The following is a 14349-nucleotide window of genomic DNA, read 5'->3' as shown; positions in this document are numbered from 1 at the left end:
GATACGTGAGCTACAGAAAACACTGGGCTTGTAAACCAATACTAAGGACTTTGTATTAGAAACAAGCCTAGTGAAGAGTGGGGATGAGTGGGGAAGCGGTTCGAATAGCTATGAGAGTCTCATGCCCAAAGTTAAGTTCTTCCCTGACCCTCCCCAGAGGCTGCTTGGCAAAAGCAGGAATTTTGAGAGAAGCTGGCTCTTTCAAATCTAGAGACCTACTGTGCCAATCTGGTGTCCTGCTGGTAAGGTGCACAGGAAGTTTGTGAGCAGGATGCTGCAGGCTGGAGGTGGGAGCTGCAGCTGGGCCTGGATGGTAGCACTAACCGTGGGCATGTAAGGCTGGAGCATGATGGACAGCAAGGCAGCTATATTCACTGCCAAGCCTGTCACTGTCCCTGCCCGCTGTCTGAGGAAGAAAAGATATTAGTCACGACCCCCAGGAGGACATAGCCTACCAGCCACTTTATTCCTAGAGCCAACCGTACCTCCTTACCTACCTGTCAGCCTCGCTGCCTTTAATCCGCTTCCAGGGCTCGTTCACCTGAATGTACTGGTTGCCATGGCGAGAGATGGTGAGGATACTGCGTAAGGCATCCCGGATCCTGGGAAGGAAGGATGCAGGCCAAGGTGTAAGGTTCTGGGGGGACCAGTATGGGGCTCTCAACATGCCAGCAGATCACTGAGTTGAGACAGAGGTGTAGCTACTTACCGAACCTTCTCTAGCAGCTGGTGATAATGCTGGAGCTCCAGGGTGACGTGGGCCAGCAGGCGCCGATCATCAGAGGTGAGCACCATCTCAGGCACAAAACCCCCAAAAAACTTAGACACAAACATCCCAGCTCTGGATGGGAGGAGGGAAGGAGAGGGGAGAGAAAAGAGAAGTTACTGCCCAGTCTCCTTAGAGAAATTTGACATGATTTTCATAATTCTGCATTTTCTCAGAACTGAAACCACCTGGCTCCCTCAAGCTGGAAGGCAAAACTTAACAAATTAATTCCTTATTCTCCCTCTCCCGTAAGAATATGAGTCTGCACATAACAGACGTTTTATATACAGATATCCCTTATATAAAGGGAACTAATAAAGTTAAGCAACCGTTTATTTTTAAGAAGTTAAAAACTCAGAATGATCACGTTGAAATATGCATTAATTGCTACCAAACAAATAAATCCTCTAGTAGGGACTATCTGTTCAATGTGGTTAATGAGCAAACCTGAAAGCGTGTGTAGCCATGGAGGATATTTCTTTAGGTTGCAGAGTAGCTGAGATAGGGACCAATAATGGAACGTGAGCCTGAAGTAACAAAACTGAAAAGTACAGCAGAAGTCTCCTACCCCTATGCTAAAATAACACCCTTCTTCAGCCAAACTTTGCAGTGGTCTGCAAGTGAACCTTTTTGCTAGGAAAGAACACATTTCCAATTCTACAAAGAACATTAATAAGAAAATAATTCACAAAAATTCACTTTGTGACCAACTCTGCTAAATCACATCTCTACAACTAACTTGCACCAAGCATACGTGGCCTACTAGCCCCACCCCAGGCTCATCTGCTGACTCTCACCCCTCACCAGGTCCCACCTGTTGATGAAGTTGCCCAGATTGTTAAGCAGCTCAGAATTATTCTTGAGCAACATGTCTGTCCAGGAGAAGGCACTGTCCTGACCCTCAGGCCGAATGTACAGCAGATAGAAGCGCCAGATGTCAGCAGGGATCCCTGTGTCCTGGGCCATGTCCCCAAACACTCCTACACCCCGGCTCTTAGAGAATTTCCCATCCTCGTAATTCAGGTATTCTGGACAGAGAAGGAGAATGAGAACCATCTGTTCAAATCATGTCCTTCCTCGTGGGATGAACTGGGAGATTGGGATTGACATATATACACTAATATGTATAAAACAACTAATAAGAACCTGCTGTATAAAAAAAAAAAATCATGTCCTTCCTCCCTGACCCACTAACTCTTCTTTCCTCTCCCTCAACCTCAGTTCTAGAGTAGCTGGCCTGCACAGAACTTGGGAGATCCTTCTTCTGCATTCTGGTCTTCTGTTTACTTCTACCCATTACAAAATTTAGCTTTGGACTTTTGCTCTCTTCAGGTTCTTGTTTCCTTTTTCTTTTTCTTTCTTTTTTTTTTTTTTTGCAGTACGCGGGCCTCTCACTGTTGTGGCCTCTCCTGTTGCGGAGCACAGGCTCCGGACACGCAGGCTCATAGGCCATGGCTCACGGGCCCAGCCGCTCCGCGGCACGTGGGATCCTCCTGGACCAGGGCACGGACCTGCGTCCCCTGCATCGCCAGGCGGACTCTCAACCACTGCGCCACCAGGGAAGCCCTTGTTTCCTTTTTCTGCATTGAGCTTCCATGTTCTAATTGTTTCCTATTCCATCTCAACTCCTAACTCAAGACCTAGCACCTCTCCAGGAGTTTCTTCCAAGTACTGTCTTGGCCCTCATTCCCTAAGAACATCCCCCTCTCCAATCTCCCAGGGTACCTGTAGCAATGAGGTGGCTGACCAAAGTGTAGTTGTCCTCAGCTCCTAGGGCTGAACAAGGAAAGACTAAGCCGTGGAAGGGAACATTGTCTTTGGCCATGAACTGATACAGGCTCACCTATGAATATAATTGGGAGACAGAGCTCCTGACATCCTCTTCAAAGGCCCAAGAAAGATCAGCTACCCACCCCTAACCACCCCCACTATACACGCACCCTCCCCAGGTCTTTGACAGGCTAACAAAGAACTGCTCACTTGTTCTGGGTTCTTCCACCATTTCTCCCATTGGTCTGTGTAGTTGGCTGTGATGGACAGGTAGCCAATGGTGGCATCAAACCAGACATAGAATACCTGGAGGGTCAGGAGGGAGGAGACACAGTAAGATGCAAGAACACTGGGAAAACCTTGCCAACCCAAAGCCTCAGACTGAATCAAGACACAATCAAGTCTGTTCTGCTGGCCCAGGGTTTCAATCCCAAGGCTGAATAATATGAGATATGAATAAAGCATAGCGTTTTTACCTTGTCCTCAAAACCTACTAAGGGCACAGGGGTTCCCCACTTGAGGTCTCGGGTTATGCAGCGTGGCTTGAGGCCATCCCGAAGCCAAGAACGAATGATGAACCGGGCGTTAGGTGTCCAGTCACTGCCAGGCAACGTCTTCTCCAACCACTCCTCCAGCGGCTTTCCCAACTGAGACAGCAGAGAAGCACAGAGAGCTGGTTTAGGACAGTTGCATGTGTGGTCACCATAAGGATAAATACGTACAACCATTTTGGAGTAGTTTGGTGATATATAATTAAAATTAAGGATTCATGACTTTGCCATAGCAATTCCACTTCTAGGGATTTTTTTCAACAGAAATATTCACATAAGTGTGTACAGATGTGTTTATAAAGAAGTGCACAGTTCACCGCAGCAAAAATTAAAACTAATTCACTTGGTTCCGTAGAATTTAAAGAAATATGGTATATCAACATAATGAAATACTTATAAGCCCTTTAAAAAGAGTGAGGAAGACCTATATGTATTGATATGTAAAGATTTCAGAAATACATTAAATAAACTGTTAAACAGTAACATACGATATAATCCTATTCATAAAAATAAAGAATAGTAATACACAGATTAACATAAGGCCAAAAAATTTTTGAGGAAAACTATATCTCAGTGCTTTATTCTCACATGAGATTAAGGGGAACATCCACTTTTACACCATGTATTTCATTCTGAACATTTTTTTTTTTGGCCGCACTGCGCGGCTTGTGGGATCCTAGTTCCCCGACCAGGGATCAAACCTGTGCCCCCTGCAGTGGAAGTGCAGAGTCCCAACCACTGGACCGCCAGGCAAGTCCCTCATTCTGAAATTTTAAAAACAAGCGTATATCACTTCTGTAAGCAGAAAAACAAAGATAAATCTTTTGTAAGGGATGGTTCATGTGATTCATCCACATAAATACTGTAGCATCCAAAACCTGACAACACACTCTACTGGTGAGGCTCTGGGCAAACAAGTGCACACACACACTACTGGGAGGAATGTAAAATGGAATAACACCTATTGAGAAAAATTTGGCAATAAACTACATATGCATTTCTCCTGGACACAGCAAGTGATCCCTTTTAAGGAATTTATCCTGAAGATACACTTCCCACAATACAAAAATACACATGCACAAGGTTAGTCACTGCAATAGTATTTTTAACTGCAAAATACTGGAAACTACCTAAATGGCAAACACAAGAAACTGGTTAAATAAACTATGGTACCCACAGGACTTCCCTGGTGGTCCAGTGGTTAAGACTCTGTGCTCTCAATGCAGGGGGCCCGGGTTCAATCGCTGGTCAGGGAACTAGATCCCTCATGCCACAACTAAAAAAAAAGATCCCACATGCCACAACTAAAGATTCTGCATGCCACAACTAAAGATCCCGCATGCCGCAACTAAGACCTGGTGCAAATAAATATTTTTAAAAAACAAAACAAAAAACCATGGTACCCACAAAAAAAGGAGTACTATGCAGCTCTTTAAATAAAACAAACAAACAAGTCTGAGTAAGGAGGATCTCTATGATCTGATATGGAGTAATCCTGATATGGAGTCATTTCTAGAACATACTGTTAGACGGAAAAGACAAAATGCAAAAGAGTATATACAGTATGCTGTATTTTGTATAAGAGGAAATAACATACACACACACACACACACACACAGGCTTATCTTTACAAAAATAAAGACACTAAGACTAAATCGGAAAACAAAGCCAATCACCTACAGGAGATGGGAGAACAAGGTAGCCTGGACAGGAAAGGGAATAAGGGAATGACACTTCTCTGCGTATACCTTTTTGCATGGTTTTGATGTTTTAGAAGCATACTGATGTTCTACATTTTCAAAAAATTAAGTTAGTAAGTATGAGGAGAGAAAAAAGAACTAAAAGCAAATGAATCAAACTTGTTGGCTTACTTCAGTAACACAACCACACTAAAGGGGGAAAAAACTAAGCCAGGACAATTTTGAACTTATTTGATTATATACCCGCGCTTGCGGGGGAAGGGGCAGGACTGCCAATAAACCCTAAACTCATCTTAGTAGGTTTTTTGATAGTGGTATGGGTGAAGCAATTCTGAAATTTTTAGGTGTATTGTAGAATTGAGCAAATGAGTAAATAATGTTGTTGGGAGCCAGAGTACTTACTGTTTGGAAGAAGGGAAATAAAAATATGAGATGAGGGAAAGTGAGGAAGAACCCCATGGGGCTGGACTGGAATTTCAGGTGTCAGCGTGAGCCCAAAACAAATGCCTAACTCTCTGCTGGCAGGGCCTAGAAGCAAAGACACCCCAGTAGCAATGAGCACACTTAGATCTTGGTCTCTAACACCGTTACCTACTTAAAAAAAAAAACAGGGCTGGTAGAGAAATGGTTGAATCCCAGACTGGAACAAGATGAATCTAGAGTATCCTGCTATGCCAGAAAATAAGGAAGTGCTTAAAAATTGATGGGAGACCTCAGAAATACCCAGAGAAACAACCTTGAATAGGCTCCCACTGGCCAAATAAGGGACAATTCGAATATGAAAATTATTTAGGACAGGAATCAATTATAAACCATTGAAAAAAATTGGCATCCATGAGTTGACACTGATAATAAATGAGATAAATGAATGAAGGAGAAGGGTAAATGTGGAGGGAGTGGCAGAGTTGGCAAATCTTAACAAAAACTGGTTCAGGCAAGAATGATTAAATAAATGGACGCTAAATTTAGAGGGAACCTTTCAATGAAGAGCAAAGTACTTGCACGGTCTTAAAGTGTATTCCCACAGCCTGCTTATAAGCTGCAAAGGGGAAAATATTAATTGTACAGTGGAGAAGCTGGGTAACACCCTGACTGAGCAAAATTAACATCACCAATGAGGGGGAAATGGCCATGATGTGAAAGAACAAAGTATCATTTTGGAAAGAACAAAGTATCATCTGGAAAGAACTAAGTATCATTTATGTAGTATTCCAACTGAGGATGCATAACCTGAATCTAGCCATGAGGAAAACAGCCAACAAATCCAAAATAAATATTCGATTTTAAAAGGGGGAATCAGGGCCTATAATTATTAAAAACTGTTAATGTCATAAAAGATAAAGAAAGGCTGAGGAACTGTTTCAGATTAAGGGAAACTAAAGAGACAGAAAAACTAAATGCAATACATGATCCAGAGCCAGATTCTACACTACAGGAAAAATGATGCTAGGAAGGATATTAATGGAATAGTTGGCAAAACTGGAATATGGCTGGTAGATCACACAACTATATCAATGTTAAATTTCTTGAAGTTGTTAACCATACTGTGGTTATGCAGGAATATGTCTTTTTTCTTAGGAAACACACAAGGCAACGTTCAAGAGTAAAGAGGTTATATAAGTATACATGCATACATGTATGAGAGAGAGAATAAGCTAAACCAAATGGAGCAAAATCTTAACAGCCAGTGAATCTGGGTAATGGGTACATGAGGTTCTTCTGGGTAAAGAACATGAGGTTCTTTGTTCTAGCAACTGCTTATTCTTGCAACTCTTTTTGCAAGCTTGAAATTATTTCCAAATAAAAAGTTTAAAAGGAAAAAAAAAGCAGCAAATCCACTAAAGTGAAAAATTGGTTAAGACACATTGTGAAGTAAAAGAAAGAAAGTAGACTGAAGAATATGAATGCCATGATCTAATTTGTATTAAGGAGAAAAAAAAGGCATAAGAATACTTTCATATGCAAGTGCTACAAAGGAAAATCAGTAGTAAGTATCTCTTGGCAGATGGGCCTGGACCTTTCACTTTGTGCCCTTTTCCTGTTACATCTTTTTACCTTAAGCATGTTAAGTATAATTTTAAAATGGAAATTAAAAATATATGAGGGTGATTTGGTACAAATTTGCCTCTGCCTGTGGCTGAGGCAGAGGGGGCAGAGGAGGCCATGCAGACTGGCTTGAGGGAAAGGCCCACTCACCTTAGGCAGGTCCAGAAACAGGTGCCGAGAGGATTTCACCACAGGGCACGACCGGCAGACTTTACACTGAGGCTTCTGTGAAGGGAAAGTCAAGAGAAGGGGTGACCCAAGGTACGACAGTCAGGATCAGGCTGCATGCCAGGAGCTGTCCAGGCGAGGGGGGAGGCACAGAGAGATGAGGTCCCCCGTCTGGCACCGAGCTTAGCCTCACGCTCACACCCCGCCAACTCACGAACTACTTACTTGGGTCTTCTCTGAACCTGCAGACTCAGGTTTGCATAGCACAACATTTGCTACTCAGAGTTTCACATCTGTGTCCTTTCACTCCAAAGAATAGGAAAAAGCATTCTCTGAGCACAGGCTAGACCCAGAGCCCTGCACTGTACGTAGCTGTGTGAGGAGCAGAAAGAGCAACGAAGAGAAGACACACGGTTCCTCTCCTTGAGGAAGTTACAATCAATCAGGGAGAGAGGGCTTGCGTGAGAAACAAGCACAGGCTTTCACACGGCAAAATGTCAAGAAATACTCATTTTCATGGCACAACTTGACTATACAAACATTGAAGGATGATGGCGAAAGGAGTAAACAGGTGGAGCTAACCAATGAAAGCTTCTGAATGAGCTTTGATCTGGGTTTTTGAAGGTGAGAAATTATAACTCTCAGTACCTCTCTCCTGAACTCCACATGCCTCTATCAACTACCTACCTAACATCCCTCCTTGGATGTCTAAGGAGGCACCTCAAACTTAACAAACCCAAATAGTATCACTGCATTCCACAGGAAAGCTCTTCTTCACCCAATCTTGCCTGTGTTCATAGACAGTACTACCATCCGCCCAAGCTGCTCAAGCTAAAAGCATACAAGTCGTCATTCTCTTGACTTCTCTATCACCCCGAATTGCAGTCTATACAGTTCTACAGAGTCTGCCTCCAAAACATATCTCAAATCCTTCCCCCCTCCCACCCCGCTATTTCTACTGCTATTAACCTAGTCCAAGCTATCGTCATCCCATTTCTGAGCTACCACTGGCCTCCAGGCTGGTTTCCCCACTTTCTCTCTCACTTCCCTCCTACCCATTATCCACAGAGCAGCGTGCCATTCCACTCCCAGATGGCTGACTGGGCCCTGGAAATTGGGTCACTGCCTACCTCTCCGACCTTGTCTCAATCCACCACCACCCATCCACCCCCACCCCGACTCACTATGAGCCACACTGGCCTTTTCAATTCCCCTTTTCAGCGCTTTGCTGCCTCGGGCCTTCGCATTTCCTGGTCCTTCTGCTTGGAACACTCTTAACCCCACTCATCACCTCCTGGCTCCTTCTCATTCTTCAGTTAAACTCTCATTTCAAATGTTACTTCTGAGAGGCCTTCCCTAATCACCCAGCTTAACTCTTCCCCCAGAAGTCACCCTTCACCACATCTTCCGGGCAGTTTACCCTGGAGTAACTCTATTCTATCTTTAGTGTTGGTTTCCTCCCGCACTAGATAAAAATCTGTCTTGTTCACTGCTACATCCTCAACACCTAGAACTGTGACTACCCTAAAGACTCAAAAAAGTTTGTTGAATAAATGAATGAATGAATGAACTACCAAATGAATAAACATGGAGTAGAAGTAAAGGTGGTATATATGGAAGAGAGAAAGAACTAAACAAATGCAGATCAGGTGGTATGAAGCAGGAGCAAAGGTAGGGTAATATGAACTCAACTTGTCGATTTTCCAGCACAATGCCAAGCACATAGTAAATGCTCAGTAAGTATTTATGCAGTGAACTGAGTGATGAGTTGCCAGGACAGAGTAGGAAGAGCCACTGGTGAAACGTCTTGAATGCTAAAACAAAAATCCTATGGACAACAAGGTCCTACTGTATAGCACAGGGAACTATATTCAATAAGCTGGAATAAACCATAATGGAAAAGAATATAAAAAAGAATGTATATATTTGTATAACTGAGTCACTTTGCTGTACAGCAGAAATTAACACAACACTGTAAATCAACTATACTTCAATTAAAAAAAAAAAAAAAAAAAAAAGGAAGGAAAAAAAGAACCTGAGGCGGACCAGACTGGGAGTCCCTTAAGATTAGACACTGTCTCCTTCCGGGCTCCCAGGAGACCCTCCTCTCACCTTGAGCTCGATGGCATTGATGAGCTTGCCACACTTGTCACACTGGTCACCCCGGGCCTCCTCATAGCCACAGAAGGGACACATGCCCTCCACAAAGCGGTCAGCCAGGAAGCGGGCACAGTGCTCACACCGCAGTTGCTCCACAGTATCTTGCAGCACAAAACCTCGGGCCACCAACCGCTGGAAGATATCCTGGGTAATTCTGATGAGGTGAGCAAGGGACAGGGGAGGGGTGGACCGGGGGAAGTCAAAGGAAGTGGTGCGCCCCTCCCTCCTGCCACTCCACCCAGGATCCAAACCCATTCAGTCCAAGAGCCAAAGAAATCAGTCAGAGACCACTCAGTCATCTGCAGGGAGTTTACTGACGAGCCCAAACACCTCACATCAATTGCCCAACTCCCCACACGATCTCTTTCCTCACCGCTCTAGAATTTACTTTTGTAAAATACAGATCTGTTTTGTATTCTTCAATAACAAAAGTCTCCAAAAGGATAATAGGACTGTTTAGTTCTTTGATATGTCCTAAAAATTAAAATTAAATCAGAGTGCTGCTAAACTGCACAGCACTCTCAGCTGGCAGCCTGTCTACTATGCAGTTTTTATAAGGACGATAATCAGGCAGAGGAAAATGAGTGTATTTGCTATAAACACAGGAGTGAGAGGGGCTGTCCTGAGACAGTGGCGGCCAGGAAGAGAAGGGAGGCGGTAGAGGGAAGGCAGGTCCTTCCCGTGAGCCTACGTCCTGTCTCTTCCCTCCCTCAGCTGCACCTTCAGCCCTGGTCAGGCTTCTGCACACAATGAATCCCCGTAATAATGCCTGGGACACATTTCAGGACAATATCTGGATGTTTGGGGGTGGGGGACGGGGAACAATCTTGGTTCCTTCTTTCTGTCTCCTAGATATTCCCACTGCTCCCACTCTCCATTTCTGCCTGATTAGAGGAAACCTACTTGGTCTGCTGCGGAGTGGTTGTCCGACCAAAAATGTCAAACGAGATATTAAACCAGCGGTAGATGTCGGCGTGGATAACATGGTACTTGTCACAGATCTCCTGGGGGGTTAGGCCCTCCTCCATAGCCTTGGTCTCTGTCGCTGTACCATACTCATCTGTCCCACACAGATAGAGGGTGTTCCACTGGCGGAGCCGGGAGTACCTGGGAAGGAATGTGGTGATCATGAGGCCCCATCTCAGCCCCTCCCATGTACCCAGGATCCCTCCGGCTTCCCCCCTTGAGGCCTCCTATTCCCTTGGGGCCCACTGCTCCCTCAGGGCTTTCCCCCAGCAGCTGGCTCCACCTGGCAAAGACGTCAGCACTGAGCACGCAACCGATGATGTTTCCAAGATGGGGGACATTGTTGACATAAGGGAGGGCGCTGGTGATGAGCACATTCTTCTCCCCAGCCACAGGCAACCTGGTAGGGAAGAGAACAGTCCAGGGGGGAGAAGAGAGGGTCAAGAGGGACCCAAAGTGCACAGAACACCCAGATGCATCTGTTCTACTGTAACAGGCTCACGTCCGTCTGAAGTCTTTCCTCACATGAATCCACTGGAGCATAAACTCCCCCAAAAGCCATGAGATCCCTACGGTTGCAAATACGGGGCCCTGCCCACAGCAAGCAAGCCTCGTGTACTGCTCCTAAGAAGCCTCGTTCTGACACTGAGCTCTGTCTCTCTTTACTACCCTAAGTACTCCTTTTCCTTTAGCTCATCCCCAGGCTCCAAACTCTGGGGTATTGACAACTCTCCCCAGGATCTGTCCAACCACCATCATTTGCTGACTTCCTAGACGCCAGTGCCACCCAAAAACGCTTTCCCAGCACTGACCTCTTCCCTTCTTTCCAAGTGCTATGTTAACATTACCTCTACTCACTCCCTGAAATGTTTACAGCTCGCCAGCCCATATACAAGCCTTCCCAAGTCCTCTCATATCCCTTGACTCTTCCCTCCCTAACCCGTATCTGTCACTTCCTCACGGCCTGACTCAAACCAGCAGGAACCAGCCATTGCCTTCACAGCCACCCTCTCCTCCCCACTTTCCCAGGATCATTCCTAGTCATGTCACTCAATCTGCTGTCGGAAGTCACTCAGCCTGCTCTTCTCTTTTCATGCTTCATCACCAGTGAAAGCTCAGCTGCACACATCTTGTATTCACCCCCCTCCCGGCACTGACACCTCACCAGGTTTCCTTTCATCTTTCCAACCATTCTTTTCTTTTTTCAGTTTTAGTATCTTTTTTTATTGAAGTATAGTTGATTTACAATGTTGCGTTACTTCCAACCATTCTTAATCTACAATTGCTGACTACCATCACTTACCATGTCCTTCAACCCTGGGCATCCTGCGAGCTCACCAAGTCCCATAATCTCTTCTGCTAATAGAGACTCCAATGATTCCCTCATGTTAACCTTACCCTTCTTCCCAGCTGCATGCTATATATCCAGTTAGATGTTCCATCTACTTCCTGGAGCATTTTACAGCTCATTTCCTTGAGAAAGATCTCACTGTTTTCTCCTGGATTAATTGACTTTTCTCCCCATGACTGAACACCATAGTTTTCTCTGAAATCCAGCTTAGAAATCAGCTCCTTCAGGAAAGCCTTTCTTTACTGGCAACCGGCCTTCCACCCAGTCATCCTTGTATCCCAAGTCCATAAGCATCTTGTACCACACATTCTGTGGTGCTCCTTTTGTGTCACCTTGTAACGTCTCTCGCATCTTGAGTGTGCTTACTACGGTGGCAGATATGCACCACCACAGAGTACGCCCAGGGTTCTGCCCTCAAGAGGGTTACGTTCTATCAGACAACTTCTAACTGGATCAGTGCGATGAGGGGTACAAAGTGCCCAAGGAGCTCGAAGGAAGGCAAGTATCTCCAGCCTAAGACTAAGACTTCACAGAGGCAGAACTACTTGAGTTGGCCCTCGAGAATGGGTGGGAATTTGCCTGATCAAGACACTGGGGATGCTCCGTATAATTTCTTACAACTGCATGTGAATCTACAATTACCTCAAAATAAAAAGTTTAATTTTTAAAAAAATTAAAAAAAAAAAAGACACTGGGGATGTCCTTCGGTCAGAAGGAAAAGCACAGAAGATAGCCTGGTTTGGCTCTAGGGTCTTTAGTCAATTGTCTCCTCCTCTAAGTACACAGTTAAACATGTTAGCCTGTATAAACACCTGAGAAAAATCTATCTCCTATTCTTTATTACCTCTAAAACAATCCTCAACAGGTACTCAAAAGAAATACTCAAAATCAGTGAATGAACAAACTTTCATTAATTCATTCAAATTTTATCATAATCTACCAAATGCTTGGCCCTGTGCTAGAAAATGTGTACCATAAAAGAAGACAGAGGCCCTGCCTTCAATAAGCTTACAGATTAGCGAGGAGACAGACATGTAAAGAGACAATTATAGGGCTTCCCTGGTGGCACAGTGGTTAAGAATCCGCCTGCCAATGCAGGAGACACAGGTTTGAGCCCTGTCCCAGGAAGATCCCACATGCCGCGGAGCAACTAAGCCCATACACCACAACTACTGATCCTGGGCTCTAGTCTAGAGCCCATGCGCCGCAACTACTGAAGCCTGCGTGCCTAGAGCCCGTGCTCCACAACAAGAGAAGCCGCCGCAATGAGAAGCCCGCGCACCGCAATGAAGAGCCGCCCCCGCTCGCCACAACTAGAAGAAAGCCTGCGTGCAGCAATGAAGACCCGACGCAGCCAAAAATTAAAAAAAAAAAAAAAGTTTAAAGAGAGACAATTACAACATAATATGACGATGGAAGCTCCCAGAAGATGAAGCACTTAAGACTCTCACAAGCTCTACAGAGAAAGAAATGATAGAACTGGTCTCTTGGACAACTGTACAGCAGGTAGGTAAGATGCAGGCATTCCAGGGAGAAGGAAGGGCATGGGCAAAGACACCAAGGTGTGAGAGTATATGATCTCAGCCTGCCTTCCTCTTAAAACTCATCTTGACCCAACTGCCCCTTGACTGACCAGCCTCCAGCCACTAGCCTTTTAGAAATTCCTTATAAAGAACCAAACACGATGCTTGCTCTATCTGAGACACCCTTCCCCCAGACTTACCCTTGCCTAACTCTACTCATCTTGCAAGTCTTAGTTCCCTATTTTTTTTTTTTGGCCATGCTGCGCGGCTTTCGGGATCTTAGTTTCCCACCCGGGGACTGAACCTGGGACCTCAGCAGTGAAAGCGTGGAGTCCTAACCACTGAACCACCAGGGAATTCCTGCAAGTCTTAGGTCAAATGCCATTTTTCTAAGTTAATCTCCTGTGATATTTTCTCATAGCATCCTGTTCTTTTCCTTCATAGTACTTACCAAAATTTATAATTATACCTTTGTGTGACAGGTTTTATTTAACTTTTAATTTTATATTGGAGTATAGTTGATTAACAACGTTGTGTTAGTTTCATGAGTGACAGTTTTTTTTAAACACCTGACTATACCACTAGACTCAAAGTGGTACGAGAGCACAGTCTTATCTGTTTCGTTCCCCTCTGTAGACCCAGTTCCCAGCACACAGGGCCTGACAAGGAGTGGACACTTAAATCTTTATTGAACAACATGTTCAGAACTACAGACATTTCATTTCAACGGAAAAATCTATGTATGTGTGTGAATATTATCTTAGCTATCAGGAGAGTAACAGAATATGATGCTAAGCATGTAGGCAGGGGCCAGATCATGAAAGGCCTTGTGAACTACACAGAGAGACCATCTGTAGAATTCTGAAAAGGAAGGTGAGATGATAACATAGGCAGTTTTAAGCAGCCATTCTGGTGGCAGTGTGGAGCACGGGATGGCATGGAAGGAGAAGGTTAAGAGATGGTGAGGCCCAATCTCAGGTAGCAGCAGTGAGGACAGGGAGAAGGGATGGATACTAGGACTCTTTAGGAGTTAGAATCAATAACCTGGTAATGGAACAAATGATACAAGCAGAGATGAGAGAAGGGTATAGATAGATGACACCAAGATTTCTGGCCTGGATTTTTAGGTGGAAGGTGGGAGTCATTCACTAAGACAAGTGAATGAAGGAGAAGGAAAGGCTGGCAGGGAAGGTAATAGGTTTGGTTTTGTACACGTTGAGTTTGCAATGCCAGTGGAGGTGGAGGAATCTAGGAGATAGTCTGACAACTATGTCTGGAGCTCAGAATAGAGATGTGAACTGGAAAAAACAGATTTAGGTGCAATCAGTAGACAGAAAGTAGCTGAAAA

The 14349-nt window shown here is 44.6% G+C and overlaps 1 protein-coding gene across 2 annotated transcripts in view; it reads right to left on the bottom strand.

Moving 5' to 3' along the window:
- MARS1 (methionyl-tRNA synthetase 1) overlaps nucleotides 1-14349 on the bottom strand; it is a 24150-nt gene that overhangs the window by 1397 nt on the left and 8404 nt on the right. For both annotated transcript variants that reach the window (XM_022571738.3, XM_022571740.3), the window contains exons 9-19: nucleotides 10411-10527; nucleotides 10065-10268; nucleotides 9114-9315; nucleotides 6984-7058; nucleotides 3013-3183; nucleotides 2747-2842; nucleotides 2492-2609; nucleotides 1581-1794; nucleotides 710-841; nucleotides 498-602; nucleotides 220-406 (exon numbers count right to left, since the gene is read on the bottom strand). In XM_022571738.3, the coding sequence (XP_022427446.1) occupies nucleotides 220-406; nucleotides 498-602; nucleotides 710-841; nucleotides 1581-1794; nucleotides 2492-2609; nucleotides 2747-2842; nucleotides 3013-3183; nucleotides 6984-7058; nucleotides 9114-9315; nucleotides 10065-10268; nucleotides 10411-10527 (1621 nt within the window). The remainder of the gene's footprint in view (nucleotides 1-219; nucleotides 407-497; nucleotides 603-709; nucleotides 842-1580; nucleotides 1795-2491; nucleotides 2610-2746; nucleotides 2843-3012; nucleotides 3184-6983; nucleotides 7059-9113; nucleotides 9316-10064; nucleotides 10269-10410; nucleotides 10528-14349) is intronic.

Source organism: Delphinapterus leucas, chromosome 11, assembly GCF_059928025.1.
Source record: "Delphinapterus leucas isolate spDelLeu-1000000601 "Yukka" chromosome 11, BTC_Dleu_Yukka2, whole genome shotgun sequence".
Lineage (NCBI taxonomy): Eukaryota > Metazoa > Chordata > Mammalia > Artiodactyla > Monodontidae > Delphinapterus > Delphinapterus leucas.
The sequence above is the reverse complement of the archived record's forward strand: the minus strand, read 5'-3'. Positions and strand labels throughout refer to the sequence as shown.